At 42.1% G+C, this 15,256-nt stretch overlaps 1 protein-coding gene across 5 annotated transcripts in view; it reads left to right on the top strand.

Annotated features, from left to right (window-relative positions):
* Window positions 1–15,256, top strand: part of MACROD2 (mono-ADP ribosylhydrolase 2) — a 1,913,815-nt gene that overhangs the window by 1,294,590 nt on the left and 603,969 nt on the right. For all 5 annotated transcript variants that reach the window (XM_084774709.1, XM_084774708.1, XM_084774707.1 and 2 more), the window contains exon 7: window positions 14,998–15,028. In XM_084774709.1, the coding sequence (XP_084630835.1) occupies window positions 14,998–15,028 (31 nt within the window). The remainder of the gene's footprint in view (window positions 1–14,997; window positions 15,029–15,256) is intronic.

Here is a 15,256-nt window from a genome sequence, read left to right as displayed (position 1 = left end):
ATAAACAAGAATTAACATATAGGGGCTAAGGAATATGGCATAACATTGTAAGATAAAGAAAACCTTTGTCTAAAATTATTTCCATCTTGACTATTTTATCTGATGTTATCTCAAGACAAATTCTGTGTTTTATTCGGAAAATGACAGTTTTCTGGAATTTTAGCACAGAACATTACACTATCTATATTTTTCAAGATTCCTCAGAGCTGGGGAGATGGCCCAGCAGGTACGAAAGTTTGCTGACAAGCCTAAAGACCTGAGTTTGATTCTTCAGATCTACATGGGAGAAGGTGAAAACTGACTCCCGTAAGTTGTTATCTGACTTCCACACACAATGGTATGTCTGTCCAGTACCAATAAATTAAATTAATTAACTAATCAATAGAATACATTTTTTAAAGCCTTTGAGACTCTCAAGGAAAAATTCCTGGCCTCTGAAAGTAGAAAATGGCCCCTGTGGGATCTCCCATGTTCCTTCTGGGAAGCCTAGGAATTATTTTATCTAGTGACTTTGCTAGTGGGCCTAGCCTATGTAATTAAGAACTAAATATAGCTCCTTGTTCTTTCTACAACTAGATTTCTTATCTGGACAAATGACCCATTTATGATAGCTCATAAAATACCATAGACAAGTCATTACATACTTAAGATCCCTCTAATAAAATGTACCCAAAGATGACTATCACATCTGCACTGCTAATAATTTTCCAAGAATATTGCTTAACATAAATAACAGAAAATAGAACATATTACAATTCCGGAGCAGAGAAATAGAATAAAGCCCTACAATTATAGATAAATACACTTCTCTATTTCCAACTGGTGAACATGTCTGCATCTTTCCTCTGCCATTTCTATTTCAGGATGGGAATAGCAGAGTCACCATCTCATCAGCATAATTTTGGTCTTTTAAGCTTGTGCATTCGCAGCAGAATGCAAAATGTCATCGTATTTCTTTAAATACAAAACTTCAGTGTGCATAAATGTGTGTGTATATATGATATGAATAGGGGGCCTATTTGAGAAGAGAAAGAGGAACAGCCAAAAGATATGGGAAGTCAAGAAGGGCAGTAAGGGGAGCGAAGATGAAAATGCATTATGTATGCATGTGTGCATTTCTATGTTTATATTTGAAAATTATATATTAATTTATAATTATACATTTAAAATTACGTATAGGAAGATCCCACAGTAAAGACCACCATTTTAGCAAAGAATGTCTACAAAATATAAAAGACACAACACTTTTTTGGGGAGGGGTGCAAATGTTGATGGGCCCTCAAGGTGAATGGAAATGGTGTGTCTGAGACTGCAGTTTTGAGAGCACAGGAGCAGCCTGATAAGGAATAGACCATATCTGAAGGCGGCAGAGGCTCCTCTTTTCCTCCTTACTGTCTGTTCAGGCTGCTGACTAGCAGCTGGCAAGCTTATGAGGACAGTGAAGGGTGCCTCATTAGTGTGGCCCTCGCCTTAGAGGATGACGACAAGGGCAGCCTGGAAGTAGCTATAGAGAGAAAAGGAGGAAATGGGGATTCCACCCAGTTAAACACAGCAACCGAGAGAAAGGGGCCGGTAACTGGGAAGGAAATTAAACAGAGCTGTGAGTTCCAAGAAGCCTTAATCAGTTTCTTTTAAAAAGTCTAAATCAACTGGTGATTAGGATAATGAACACATTCTTGGAAGCCTGTCAGACCACTGAATCATAGTCCTTAGCCTGGAAATGGCTCTCAGAAAACCAGCCATTGAGCCTTCCTCTAAACCCAAGGCAATTCACTTGCAATTCTGGCAAAAAGCGTGCTCTCACCTTCTGTCTTCATTCGCAAACAGGAGAACTAAACAAAGTGACTTTCTCATTGATAACACATCTACATGTGTGCATGCATGTGCTTTCTCCCAGGCAGCCAGCCTAAACTAAGGGTCTCCTTAGTGTAGTAAGTAGAAGCACGGTTGGGCAGCTGGACCAAGCATCACTTGAAGTTACACTTATCACTGGAATTTGGAGGCAAGCATCTCTCCTCAAAATGTTCTTAGTCATTTTCAATATAAGAACCTCTATTGTATTGGTATGAAGATTCATGGGGTGGAAGGACCAATCTTGTATAAGAATTCTTTTTGCTGAGTAGTCTGCTTCCACTCACAGTTTAAGCCCAGGAGCAGCATCACAGGTGCTACCTGAGAAATATCTCAGTGCAAATTGCAGAAACATGTTGACTATATGTCTAAATTGTAGACATGGCATGGAGAAATAAAAGTCATATATGTCTCCCTGGAAATAGAGGACACGGAGTGAGAGCAGGGTGTGTTTACACATGGCCTTACCATGAGAATGCCCCAGTGTGGGAGAAAACCATGGACTTCATCACCTGGCTTCTTCCTGGGTGGTCACTAATTTCTGGAAGGCTTCCTCCAGCTATCAATGGTCTGAATGGGATGGCCAGGGTCCCTCACCTGTCTTCCGGTGGTTAGAATGAATGCAGCTCTGTATTGAGAAAGAGCTGGAAGTGCCTTGGTCATCTGGTCACTTGTTTCAATAAACACCCTCAGCTGATAACATTAGCATCATAAAGACTCTCACTGAAGGTGTGAACTCCTTCCCACCACCCCAGAGTCACTGAACCAGTTTGTGAGTCAGCCAACTGCCCAGGTCTAGGTAAACACTGAAGTTTGAGAGGCACCACCTCCTGCTCCCTTCTTTAAATCTCCATCCCTGGAAAAGGCAAATGAACCTTTGTTGAGCCCTATGGTGCCTGGGAAAATTAGAACACATAACTGTAGGGGGCAGCTGCAAACTTTGAATATCTGGATCTATTTTTCTTTTTTCTCTTTATTTATTCTTCTCTCATAAAATACATCCCAAATGGAGACCCTCCTCCATCCGTTCCTCCCACTCTCCCCACTTCCTCCCTCCCCCAGATCACGCCTCCTCTTTTTCCCTTCAGAAAAGAGCAGGCCTCCCAATGATATCAACAGAACACAGCATAACAAGATGCCATAAGACTAGGCACAAACCACAGTCTCAAGGCTAGATGAAGCAAGCCAGTAGGAGGAAAGGGTCCCAAGAGCAGAAAAACCATGAAACTAAATATAAAGTGATATGAAGTGTGGCCAAAGAGGTCACCTACTGCTTTTACAGGTTGGTATTAGCTAAAGATCCCATGAGGAAATATTGGCTTAGAAAAGAACGCATTTGATACACGCTGGGAAACTTAGGACAGCTTTTAGGAGCTTTTAGAAAATAAAAATTACCTGTGGAGATATGCTTAATATTTCGCCACTTATTGTCACCAAAAGCCTTCTGCAGGTGCGGTCTCAATAGCAATAAGCAATGTTTATTGCTAATTTAATCATCATGTTGTTGTTGTTGAAGGATGTATCACATTTCAGAGAAAAAGTGGAAACGGAGAAACGGAGAAAGAGGAAGAGCCATGGGTAGGAGTCCGGCTGCAATAAGCTTTTGTTTGTCTAAGCTAGACTTCCAACCTGCTATCCATGTGTTTAATTTTGCTTTTTCTCTAATATACATTTGTGATATTTCTATTAAAAACAAAATCCTGCCCTTTGTGAAATTACACTTCCTTGGAATGAAAATCTAGCAGAAATCGTGGTGACTACAGGTGTCTACCTGTCAATCAGCAATGTCTCCATCCCCTGCCCTTTGCTTTCAGTTACCTATCAAGACAATACTTGACTTCCTCACATTGGCAACCAGAATCACAATCAGGCACACAGACTCAGTTTATTCCCAAGAGGTGGGACAGAACTTAGTCTTAGCTCATTTTTAGTGAGTTACTGCTTGTCAGCTTCATCAACACTGGGCCTGCATATTTCCCTGTGCAGGATCCTCATGAACCCTCTGGACATAGTGAACGGTCTGCTGCAAGCTCCCTTTCATGTGTTTTCATGGTAATGCTGGCTGGATTCATAAAGAAATCCCAAGGAAATACGTTGAAATAACCCACACCTTCCTCCTGAGCTGGCAGAACCCTCTTACGGTCTAGCTGTACCCCATAGTGTTTTTTTTTTTATTCATTTTGAAAACAGGCTCCATTTGGTAAGACTCGTATACCAATTGACGGCCCACAAAGTACAACCATATTTAGGGACCTGAGGAGCAATTCTTGAACTTGAAAAATATGACTACAATGAATTTCCTTTTCCTCTTCCGTTCTTGCTTCCCTTTACAGGAGCCATCCTACAGGGTGCGTCTCTTAGACATCACTTTCTTAGTCATTATCCTCTAATTAATTCCCTTGTTAAATATAAAGTGTGCATTAGGCTTGACTAATGTCTTCCTTTGTGTCTTAGGAAAGAGGAATTTATTACCTTTACATATTGACTCAAGCTGCATAACCACAACTCATTTCTTTAAAGCCCTTCTTTTTCACAAGCCATACTGGAGTTTAGGCCCCAAGCAACTGCCAAGGGTCTCACCTGCCTCTCATCAGTATGATGTGGAGTCAGGTGTTTGCACATATAATTGGCTGGAGAACTGACTGGATTCACATGGAAACCCATCTTTTCCTTTGTGTGGCGTTTTCCTGTTCACACCACGGAACTGTAGAGGGGCTGAAGTTAGAATCGCCCAATTTGTAGAGGGAACATGCTGACATTTTAAGGGACAGAAGAGAGGTGTCAAAAATCTGCAGGCGCAGAATCTACATATGTGTTGGCAAACTGGCAATCTGCTCCTCTCCAATTATGTGGGTCCCCTGAGGAATTAGTAACACAGACAAGGACTTCAGCTGTTCTCAGGGGAGAGCTCTTGCCTCTAAGGGCACAGGGCACAAGATGCAATTATGTGATACAGCAGTGATGGGACCAGTTAGAACATGGCTCCCAAAGTGTGGCCCTGGGAGCCAGCAGCAGCAGCAGCAGCCCTGGGAACTTGTTATAAATACACTTTCACACTCTAGACCTTCTGGATTATAGGCTCTGGTCTAGGCCTCCTGGGGATTTGTGTTCAGTTATGCATCTACTAGAACTGGCATGGTAAGGCACCACTGAATTACGTCACCCATAATGTGGAGGCAGGAGGATTAAGCATTTGAGGTCAGGGGCTGCAGAGATGGCTCAGTGCTTAAGTGGTTAAGTGGCTGTTCTTCCAGAGAACCTGGGTTCAATTCCCAACACCCACATGGCAGCTCACAAACTGTCTGTAACTTCAGTTCCAAGGAATCTGATACCTTCATATCTATACACATAAAATACAGTTAAATTAAAAAGAATTTAACTTGAGGCCAGCCTGGACTGCATAGCATGACTCCGTGTCTAACCATATCAACATCAACATCAGTAATAAAAAAAAAATCATTATATCCTGGTAAATAGTACCTGAAATGGTTTTCACTTCTCGGTGGCACTATCAAAGAATTATTAAATCTAACCAGCTCTTTCTCAAGACCCCAAACTGTTCCACATGAACTCTTCTCTCCCTCCTTTGATCTCCGTGTCTCTATCCCACAATACCCAGTGCTTAGATTGTTGAGCCAGAGGATCAGTGTGTGCATCTGAGATCTTCTCCTTGGCTGCTGTGGGACTGTGGGTGGAATACTCATCCCCTCGGGGAGCAGTGATAGTAATATAATGCCTGTTAAAGCTCATGTTTTTTTTAATGCGAAAGGGCAAAGCCTACCTGTATTATTCCATGCAGTGCTGCCATAATGAAATAAGTGGAGTACCTTACAAACAAAAGACTTGCTTAGCTCACAGTTCAGGAAGTGTGAGGATGTAGGCATGGTACCTGCTAGGCACTGGGGAGGAGCCTCTTGTTCCTCCGTAACATAACACAGCATCATGGTCAAAGGTCAAAGGGAGAGATCCTATGGCAAGGCAGGAAGCTAGAGATACTCAGGGACCAGGTTTATTGTTCTTACAATGGCAAGTGCTCATGGGAATGAACCTGGCCATGAAATCGTTTTATTAATCCCTCTCAGGGGCAGTGTTCCGGTGACCTAATAGCCTCCCAGTAGGGCCTATCATTTCAAGCCTCCCAGTAGGGCCTACCAGTGAAAGGTTCTCTGGCCTCTCTTTATGGCCACAGTGATCACCAAGTTCTTAAGACATGACCTCCGGAAGACACACTGAAACCACAGCCAAACAATGGCACTATTTTTCTCAAAAATGCAGGCTCCCTTAGGTTGGCAGCTCTGTTTTTCTTTTGTTTTGTTTTTGTTTGTTTGTTTGTTTTTGCTTGCTTGTTTGTTTGTTTCTTTTTTCTGGAACTCAGCTTACCAATCACTAATAAAAAGAATCTTTTCCAAAATAACCTCCAGGTTATTTAATGGTACAAATCACTGCTGTCTGCCACAGAGGTAAATAACATTAACAAATGCCTTAGAATAGCTTCCCAGAAGCAAAGCATTCTCTGAAAAGATATTAGGGGAAAGGAATTTAGTAGGAAATGGTTCTCTGAGTAGGGACTGAGCGTGAAAAGGGTGGCAGATGTCAGAAAAGAATCCCAAGTGACTGTCCAGCCATCACTGATGCCCTCTGGACAGTGCAGGTGGTAATTCAGCATTGTCCCCATACAGAAGGGGGTCCAGGAGCATATACAAGCCTTCCATGAGTCATGAACCAATCATTACTGACTTGCTGCTTCTCATTGGAGGGAGGGCAGTTGATTCGGAGACTACTTGCTCCTTGTGTGTACTGGAAAATGGGTAGCAGCATGCTGGGCTTGACCTCTGCAAACTCGGGGAGGTACACATAGGAGAACGAGAACGACAACGTTTGACATTCTAGAGCCAGGAGAATGACTCAGTTGGCATAATGCCTGGTGCATATCCATGGACGTCTGAGTTCAGATCCCAGAACCCATGTGGGGGCACTGAGTCTATAGCACCAGCCCCAGACAGGGGGGAGGGAGGGAAGAAAAAGTGGGTAATTGAGTGCCGGTGAGGAGCCAGTCTAACTTAATTGGTGAGCTCTAGGATCAGTGAGAAACCCAGTCCCACCTTGACCCTTGACCTTATGTGAGGGTGAACACACATCCTCACTGAGATACTGAACATGTCTTTTCTTAGCATACTGAGAACAATTCTGAGGTCCCTGTATCTAGAAAGCCAACCCAAGGGCCTGCGTTTTTGCAGCCAGGACTCTTGACTTTGGTCTTTCATTTTTGTGTGCGCGGGGCTCTTCTGATCATGTGCCTCTTCTTCAATCAAGAAACTGTTCTCTGAAGGCCCAGTTAGGCATAGCAGTGGCTGTGAGCTGTGGCCTTTCAGCCTCAAGTGGGTAATTTACTTCTCAGGGATCTAAAATGATTGACTCTTGTCTCAACTGACTCTGGGCGCTGCACCAGCTTTACCAAAGGGCATCCCCAGCCACTCTTTCCCTCTGGGTAGCTGATACATGGATTTAAGCATGAGGAGACTGAGGACCTTTACAGAACTGTAATTGAACAAGGTCATTTGAAAGTCACCTTTTGGGGGACATTCTGTTTCAGTAGGAGCTTCCAGCATGAAATGCACGTGAGCTGTTGTCAGCCAGGGAGGGTTCGCTGTGCTTGGGTTTGTTGCTTTCTTTTGCTGTTATGTAGAGTTTACAGAGCGAACATTACAGAACAGAAGGAACATTCTTTGCGGTTCAGCAGGTTTATGGAGACCTGTTCCCATTTTCACATATGCAGAGTTTTCAGTGAAACATTTCTACCAGTCATAAGAGAAAGCTCAAGCAGAAAGCAAGTTCTTCCCTTGGCTGGTTCCAACATTGTGCATCCTAATAAATTCATAGTGAAACTAATCCAGCTGTCTTCTTGCATAATATAAAGTTTGGAACGGGACTGCTACTATTCATGGCTACATAATACTTTGTTTTATACGGCGTGGAGTTGTATCGTTATAACCCTGAAAGCATCTGGCAATAAATGACTTTATGACAGCTATTTCGAAGGTATAATGAAGAAAACAAAAAGAAATCGAGTTATTGCTTATAATCATGGTGCCTGGATGAGCTCTGCCGGTGCACTCAGAGCATTAGGCTGTCTCTTCCTGTGTGCTTTTTACCCACACTTTGTTATAAGTGGCCGTGGCCTTCAAATTTCTCAGCTGTTTAATGGAATGTGCACCATGCTGGCACTTATATTTTTAAGAGCAGTGGGTTTTTGTTTAAGGGACAGTGTCCTTTTTATGATGTAGTCATGTATGTGGCAGGAAGAAGTAGAATCGACTCTATTTTTAAACAGATATCACAATGAAAAAAAACTTAAGGACTTTTGTGATATTTGCAAAGTTGTAAATGTGCTCTCCTCTTCACTCAGTGGTTAGTTGGGCTCCCTCACCACAGCACAGTTACTGCTAAGTATATTTGTTACTGGGCTCTTTATTTTTCTATAGAAAAAAAAAATACATGTTCAACAATATGGCAGAGAGAAGTCAGCCCATTCTGTAGAAGTAGATGCAGCCATTATAAGCCTGAACTAGTAGTTCAGCACCCACCAACATTTAAAGATCCTCAAGGCCTGGAATATAAACATTGTAATTCACGAACACAAAACTATGTATATTTCATTCATTATCTACTCAGCAAATGTTTATTGGGTTCTAATCATTATACAACAATAAGAAAAATAGGCCTTTGGCCTTGGTGCCGTGATGAGCCTCTGAATCCAGTGGTGGTGTAGTGAGAGGCAAGTTAATGAATTAGGAAAGAAAAGGACCTAGTGAGTACAAATGAATGGGGCGGAAGGACACCCACCACAGTATCTGTAGCTATGCCTCAGGGGATTGCTAGTGTAATAAGAAAAAGATAGGGAAAGGCTGGCCTGAGGGGGGGGGGTCTGAGAGGGGTGGTACACCCCTTTAATCCCAGCACTCAGGAGAAAGAGGCATGTGGATTGCTGTGAGTATGTGGCTAGCCTGGTCTACAAATAGAGTTCCGGGACAACCAGGGTAACAAAGAGAAATTCGTCACAAAAAAACCAAAAACAAAATCAAACCAAAACAAAAAGGGAAAGGTAGGGTATGACTGACAGACAGAGTATCTACGGGGTCTGCCCATACCTGTCTTGTTTGCGGACACTGTGGCATTTTAACACAGGAACCAGCTCCAAACACTGGAAAGAGTGGTAGAAACCTTGAAGAAGCCAGAGCAAAGGGCTTGCTAGGTGTTAGATATGTACCATTCTGGACAGGACAGAATGAAAAACTCATGTCCAACAGAGTGAAGAAGTGATTCAGAAGTATTGCTCTCTGCATATGAGGGGGTTTGGGGAAACAAGCATTTCCCCCTCAATTTCCCCCTCCACCTTAATCAAATGTGTGCCCAGCATGTGGTCTCCGGGCCACATGTTTCATAATTCTGAAGCATGAACTTCATAGGAGCAATACCTTGTCGATATCAAAAGGTTGTCCATGCGTTTTGTAGATACCTGCTTCTGAGAATTATCTCAATAAATTAAACATAGCAATTTCAGTAAAATCCTAAATGATAAGCAAACATATTATACTTTGACCTATGGAGCATTCTTTTTGTTAGTACTACATAGAGAAACAAGACTATGTGTCCTGCAAGTGACAGCCTCCTCAAATCAGTGTAATGCAATACATAATTTAAAACACCTAAACAGAAGATGTATCATGCGCTGTTATCTGCTGGAAAATAATGAGAAATCAACCTAAACCCAAATGAACCATAAAATATGTATGCTGTCTCAGAAACTGAAAGATCTCCACGGTTGGAAACACTCTGTAGTTAATTCATACCAACCGGTCACTGACACCAGAACTCCCCATCTGCTCATCCTTGTGGCTAAACAGCGCCCTTCACTACTTAAGCCATTGTTCCTTCCCTTGGGATTGAGAGTGGGTCAGGCCTGACAAAAGACAAGGCTGCTTCCCAAGCTTGCACAGGTTGACCATGAATAAGAATGAGAGGGAAAAAATCCTTCTGTTCTCAACAAGGGTCAGCGAAAATAAGGTACTGAGTACAAGGTCCAAGTACAAGTACTCTCAGCATCGATGAGGGGCAGTGCCAGGGTCAACTGAGAAGGCCGAGGGGTTCCTGTTAGAGAGAAGAGCCAAAAAGAACATGGGAGGCAAAGTCTATAGACTTCTCCATTCCTGAGCTTTCATAAGTGTGCAAAGCTGGCCTGCCATAAGGAAGTGGATTCCAGTGGATAGTCCAATGTACAGCCTCACAAATGAAGTCTTTTCTTCATGGCAAGGCAAGTGGTTCATTGTTTTTCTCCAAAAAGAGCAAACATATTCTGGTTTAGGAAAGTTAACTGAAAACCAAATTCCAGGTTTCTGATCAAACCCCATTAGCAAAGAGTCTTTTTGCCTTTGGTGTTTGCTGGTAGGGGATTCCAGAGTGTTATAAATTGGGCTGCTGATGTCATTTCCAAAATTCTATAGGTCTCTGCTGAGTTAAATGCATTTCAAACAAACTAAATAAATTGGTCTGGGTCTGAATAAAATCTCACATTTCTGTATGGTGGGGAGTTCTGAGGGAGATAGTTATACTAAATGCAGCTTTGAAATAATGACATCTTAGGCTTTTCATTTTTGGTGTTCTCAAAACTGCAAATTTATTATGGCAAAGAACACAGAACATGTATACACTACAAAAATCCCTTGGTTCATCTCTCTCTCTCTCTCTCTCTCTCTCTCTCTCTCTCTCTCTCTCTCTCTCTCTCTCTCCTCTGACTTTTCTCTCTCCTTTCTCGTCCCTCTCAATAAAGTGTGATTAATGGTAGAAATTTGGTTTACATGAATTATGTTCAAAGTTATTTTATGTAGCATAAATTTTGCATGCCATTATATTTCCATCTCTGCTTTATCATTGCCTCTTTGAGCTAACGTAATAATATTACCAAAGTCACCCGCCATTACATTACCATTCCCCTTCCCATTTAACTCAACAATGTCAATTGCGGATGAAGCCATCTTTCCTTGTTAAAACAGACAAGGCATTTCGTACATTCAAACTTAGTCGTACAGTTGCATGATTGATTCCAAGAGAGGACGGGAAGCCAGGCAAATAACAGTCACCCTTACCTGCTTCGTATGCTTAGTATGTTCTTCCTTCTCCCAGATCTGGTGGGAAAACTACTCAAATAACTGGACTCGAAAGTTAGGTGGAGGGCAGTTAGTTCAGATGAACTCCCCAGGAAGCAGACTCTGAGACACAGTGAGCGTGCCAGACGGCTGCTAACAAATACTTCAGGGGAAAGAGGAAAGATTCTGCAGCAGCCTAAGGGTTGAAGTAGATTGTAGGCCCAGTGCCAGGTCCTGCTGATCCCATGAGGAGCTTTGATGCAAGAAGAGCCCTTCACTATTACACTGCGGAAACCACGATGGCCAGCCCTTTGTTCCCTTCATTGGTCTGTCACTGGTGTGCCCCAACAGGAAGTTCAGAACATGCCACCCCAAATACACCCCTCTGTCTTGCTGACTGTTCTGAGTTGGAGACAAAGGAAGGAGAGAGCACAGGAGCAAAAGACGCTGGAGACAGGATTCCCTTTGTGATTGGAAAGATTATTTTTTTTCATACACTATACTCTGATTACAATTTCTCCTCCCCCGACTCCTCCCAGATGACTCTGACTCCTCAATCCACACCCTTTACTTCCATGAATAGAATACAAACAAGCATCTAAAAATTTCTAGTAAAACAATATAAAATTAATTAAAATAAAATAAAAGCAAACAAACAGGAATAGGGAGAAACAAACAAACCAGCATAAGAAAAAGAGCCAACAGCAACAACAACAAAAGAAACATAGAGGCAAAGACACTTACATTTGCACACAAAGAAATCCCATAGGAACCTAACCCATAGAAACCTAACGCCAGGGATCATCATATATACTCAAAGGACCTGTATGGGAAAAAAGAAAAAAAGAAAAAAGAAAGGAAAGGAAAAGGGGGAAAAAAAAAAAAAGAAGCCCAGACAAAGCATTATGAGACAAGGAACCTCAAAAAGTAACACTGCGTTTATTTTCTGTTGGCTTTCTATTGCTGGGCATGCGGTCTGTCCTGAAGAGAAGTTTGTATAAGCAGTGGGACTCCATTGGAGAAAACTGCTTTTCTTTGTGAGCCGTTATCAATTGGAGAGAGCTGCTGGGTAAGGGATGGGCTTTGTGTCTACTTCCCCTCCCAGCTCTGGGACCCCATCAGGTTTAGACCCGTGCAGGCCCTGTGCGTGCTGCCACAGTCTCTGTGAGTTTACATGCCAGTCCTGCTGTGTTTAGAAGGCCTTCTTTTCTTTGTGTACCCCATCCCCCACTGGCTTTTGCAATCTTTCTGTCTCCCCTTCCTGAGCTCCGAGGGGCAAGGAATTGATGGAGACATCTCATTTAGGACTGGGTGTGCCAAGCGCTCTCATTCTCTCACATTGTCCAGCTATGTGTACTCTGTATTTTCTACCAATCTGCTGCAGCAGGAAGCTTCTCTGATGATGGCTGAGCAAGACAGTGATCTGTAAGTATAGCAGACGTTAGGAGACATTTTATTGCTACATTACTGTAGCATAACAGTCATATTTTGTTTTCCCCTATGTCCCTGGCCTATCTAGGTTCTTGGCCACCTGAGCAGAATCAAGGACAGCTTCTATCTCATGGAGTGGGCCTCAAATTAAATTAGATAATGAATGTATACTCTCACAAGCTTTGTGGCCCTATTGCGGCAGCATATTCTGCAGGCAGGTCAGTCACCATTGTGTCCAGAAGTGTGTAGCTGGTTAGTGTTTACTTTTCTCTTCTGATGCTAGTACCTTGGATGCTAGTCAGTAGGGGTGAAGGCTCTAGGTAGGCATCAGCTTGACTTCTCCACGTTTAGTGAGTTGTATTTTTATTGTCTTCAGCAATAGGGATTTACTGTCGGTTTGCGGAGAGCATCCAAGAGTCTTGACAACACTCTGGGTTGTTGGGGATATCCATGGATCCCCTTGGCCAACAGCTCAAATAGATGCAACCCATTCCTGGAAGTACAACTGTCTAGTTGGGGCTAAGGTGAAGGTGACCTCCTTATGTCAAAGACAGGAAGTTGAGCGCAACAGACATCTGTACAAACAGTCCTTGTTACATGACCCTATTTTTTCTAGCCTTACTCAGCTATCCTTAGAAAAGGCCTTGCCTTCTCACTTATTCTTTGACTCCCTATTCTTTGTCTAACACATACTAAGTGTTTTCAATTCCTTATGAAAACTTCAATGCTATAAAAATCTTGATATATATATATATGTATATGTATATGTATATGTATATATATCCTATAAATAATGCTTTTGACAGTCTAGCTGAAGAACCCTAAGAGTGTGGCAGTCAAATCTTGCTTCCTCTACCATTTGATGCCTTGCTGCAAACCTTCTCAAACGTTTTTCTCCAAGCACAAGAAGAATGAAGCTCAGATCAGTTTGCTCCTGAATAATTTCTGGGTCTTGATCTATACACTTAAATTGTTCTGTCCCACTCGAAAGGCAGAGAGCAGTATAAGTGTCCTGACACAAATGATAAAAATGGCCCCGATTCTTCTTTGGTTTGAGCTTTGCCACAGAACATTCTGATTACACAATCATCAGTTGCCTGTTGTTCTTTCTCTAGAGGTGGGGCACTGAGGGATTTTTCCCCTTCACCCATTATTATGTTTATTGGTGTTGTCACTGTTCAGGTCTGGTTGAGACAGTCATATTGAGGTATCATGGGTCCAGCTCCCTTGTCATTTCGAGGAGACACAGTCTCCCAGAGAACCTTCTGGTCCTCTGCCTTTTATAAACCTCCATCTCATCTTCCTTGCTGTTCCCTGAGCTTCAGGTGCAGGAGTTCTATTGTAGATGCATCCCGTGGGGCTAAGCACCCCATGATCGGTTGGTCTCCGCATTGTGACCAGTTGTGGTTTTCAGTAATGGTCTCTGCTGCAAAGAGAAGTTTCCCTCATGAAAGTGGGGGCCATATTTATCTGTGTGTAAAAAATACGTTTTAGAGTGCAGTTAGGCATTATCCTGGTCTAGTAAAGAGGTAGTGGTAGGTTCTTCTCTAAGATCCAGGGCCTCACCAGCTCTTGTTAGTCAGGTAAGTTATAAGTTTTTTACAATTGAAATCATGAAGATCAGAAATAGTTGATTAATTTACCCAGAAGTGTATCCACACCTGAGTAACATTCCACAGTTAGAAAACCCCATCTAAATTATAATGTACATCTGTACTTGTATATTCATTTTCCAAATGAGAATCTTTTACTGTCAGCACAGTATGTTGTGATGTAATACTTCAGTCAGTGTTTAGTACTGTCTCCCCAAACAAAAGTATATGCACTTTATAAGTTTATAATAAAATTTCCTGACATAATTTGCATATAAGAACAAAATACATAACGTTCTTATAAAATCTGAGCCACTTGTTTTTCACTTGGTGAATTTTTACCAAAAAATTGTGCTTGTAACAAGGCTATACTTATAGTTGCATCATGACATGGATGATGACTGTTGCATGGAATTTCCACCTTTCACACCACTAACGCAGGATCATAGCACAGAGGCAGGAAGGACTGCTTGCTGAGCAGCTACTAACATGTGACGCCTCCATCATACATCTGTGAGGGAGCCATGAGGACTCAATAGAAAAATGCGGCCAACTGATTGCAAAGGATAACTTCTGACCATTTGGTTGTCTTCGCTTGAGTGTAATCCATATGATTACTGACTACATTTTTTTCTTTGTTTCTTTGAGGCAGGGTCTCTCATTCTGTAGCCTTGGCTTTTGCTATGCAGCTGTGGCTGGTATCAAACTCACAGAGATCCAGCTGTTTCTGCCCTCTGAGTACAGGGATTACGGTCAGGCACCACCACACTTAGGTTTTTGTAATTTCCGAATTATAGTGACTGAGCAATTGTCTTGCTAGGTTCCTAAAAACTTAATGGCTGGGTTTTCTGAGTTGATCTAAACACTTGAACTCACGGATCTGAGAGTCACTTCATAAACAGAAGCAAATAGATGTCTAGATAGATAATGTTGAGCAAAGCTGTTCTTCTAAAACTATTTTTTGTGTTTTTCATTCACAGGCATTTCCCTGCATTTCAACAGGCATTTATGGTAAGTCATTTAACATTTGATGGTGTTTGTAATTTTGTTGTTGTTGTTAAATCGGTGGGGTTGGAAGGTAATGGTTAACTGGAAAAATTCAAGATTCTTCCATGAATATATTTTCTGTGACTTAGAGAAGCTGAAAATGCAGGTCAAATTCCACTAAGGAGTCCCCGAGGGTAATTCAGTTTGCTTGGTGTTCTTGAATTTGGTTACACTGGACATCCAAATGAAATG

Source organism: Acomys minous (genome assembly GCF_964271855.1).
Source record: "Acomys minous genome assembly, chromosome: 3".
Lineage (NCBI taxonomy): Eukaryota > Metazoa > Chordata > Mammalia > Rodentia > Muridae > Acomys > Acomys minous.
The sequence above is the reverse complement of the archived record's forward strand: the minus strand, read 5'-3'. Positions and strand labels throughout refer to the sequence as shown.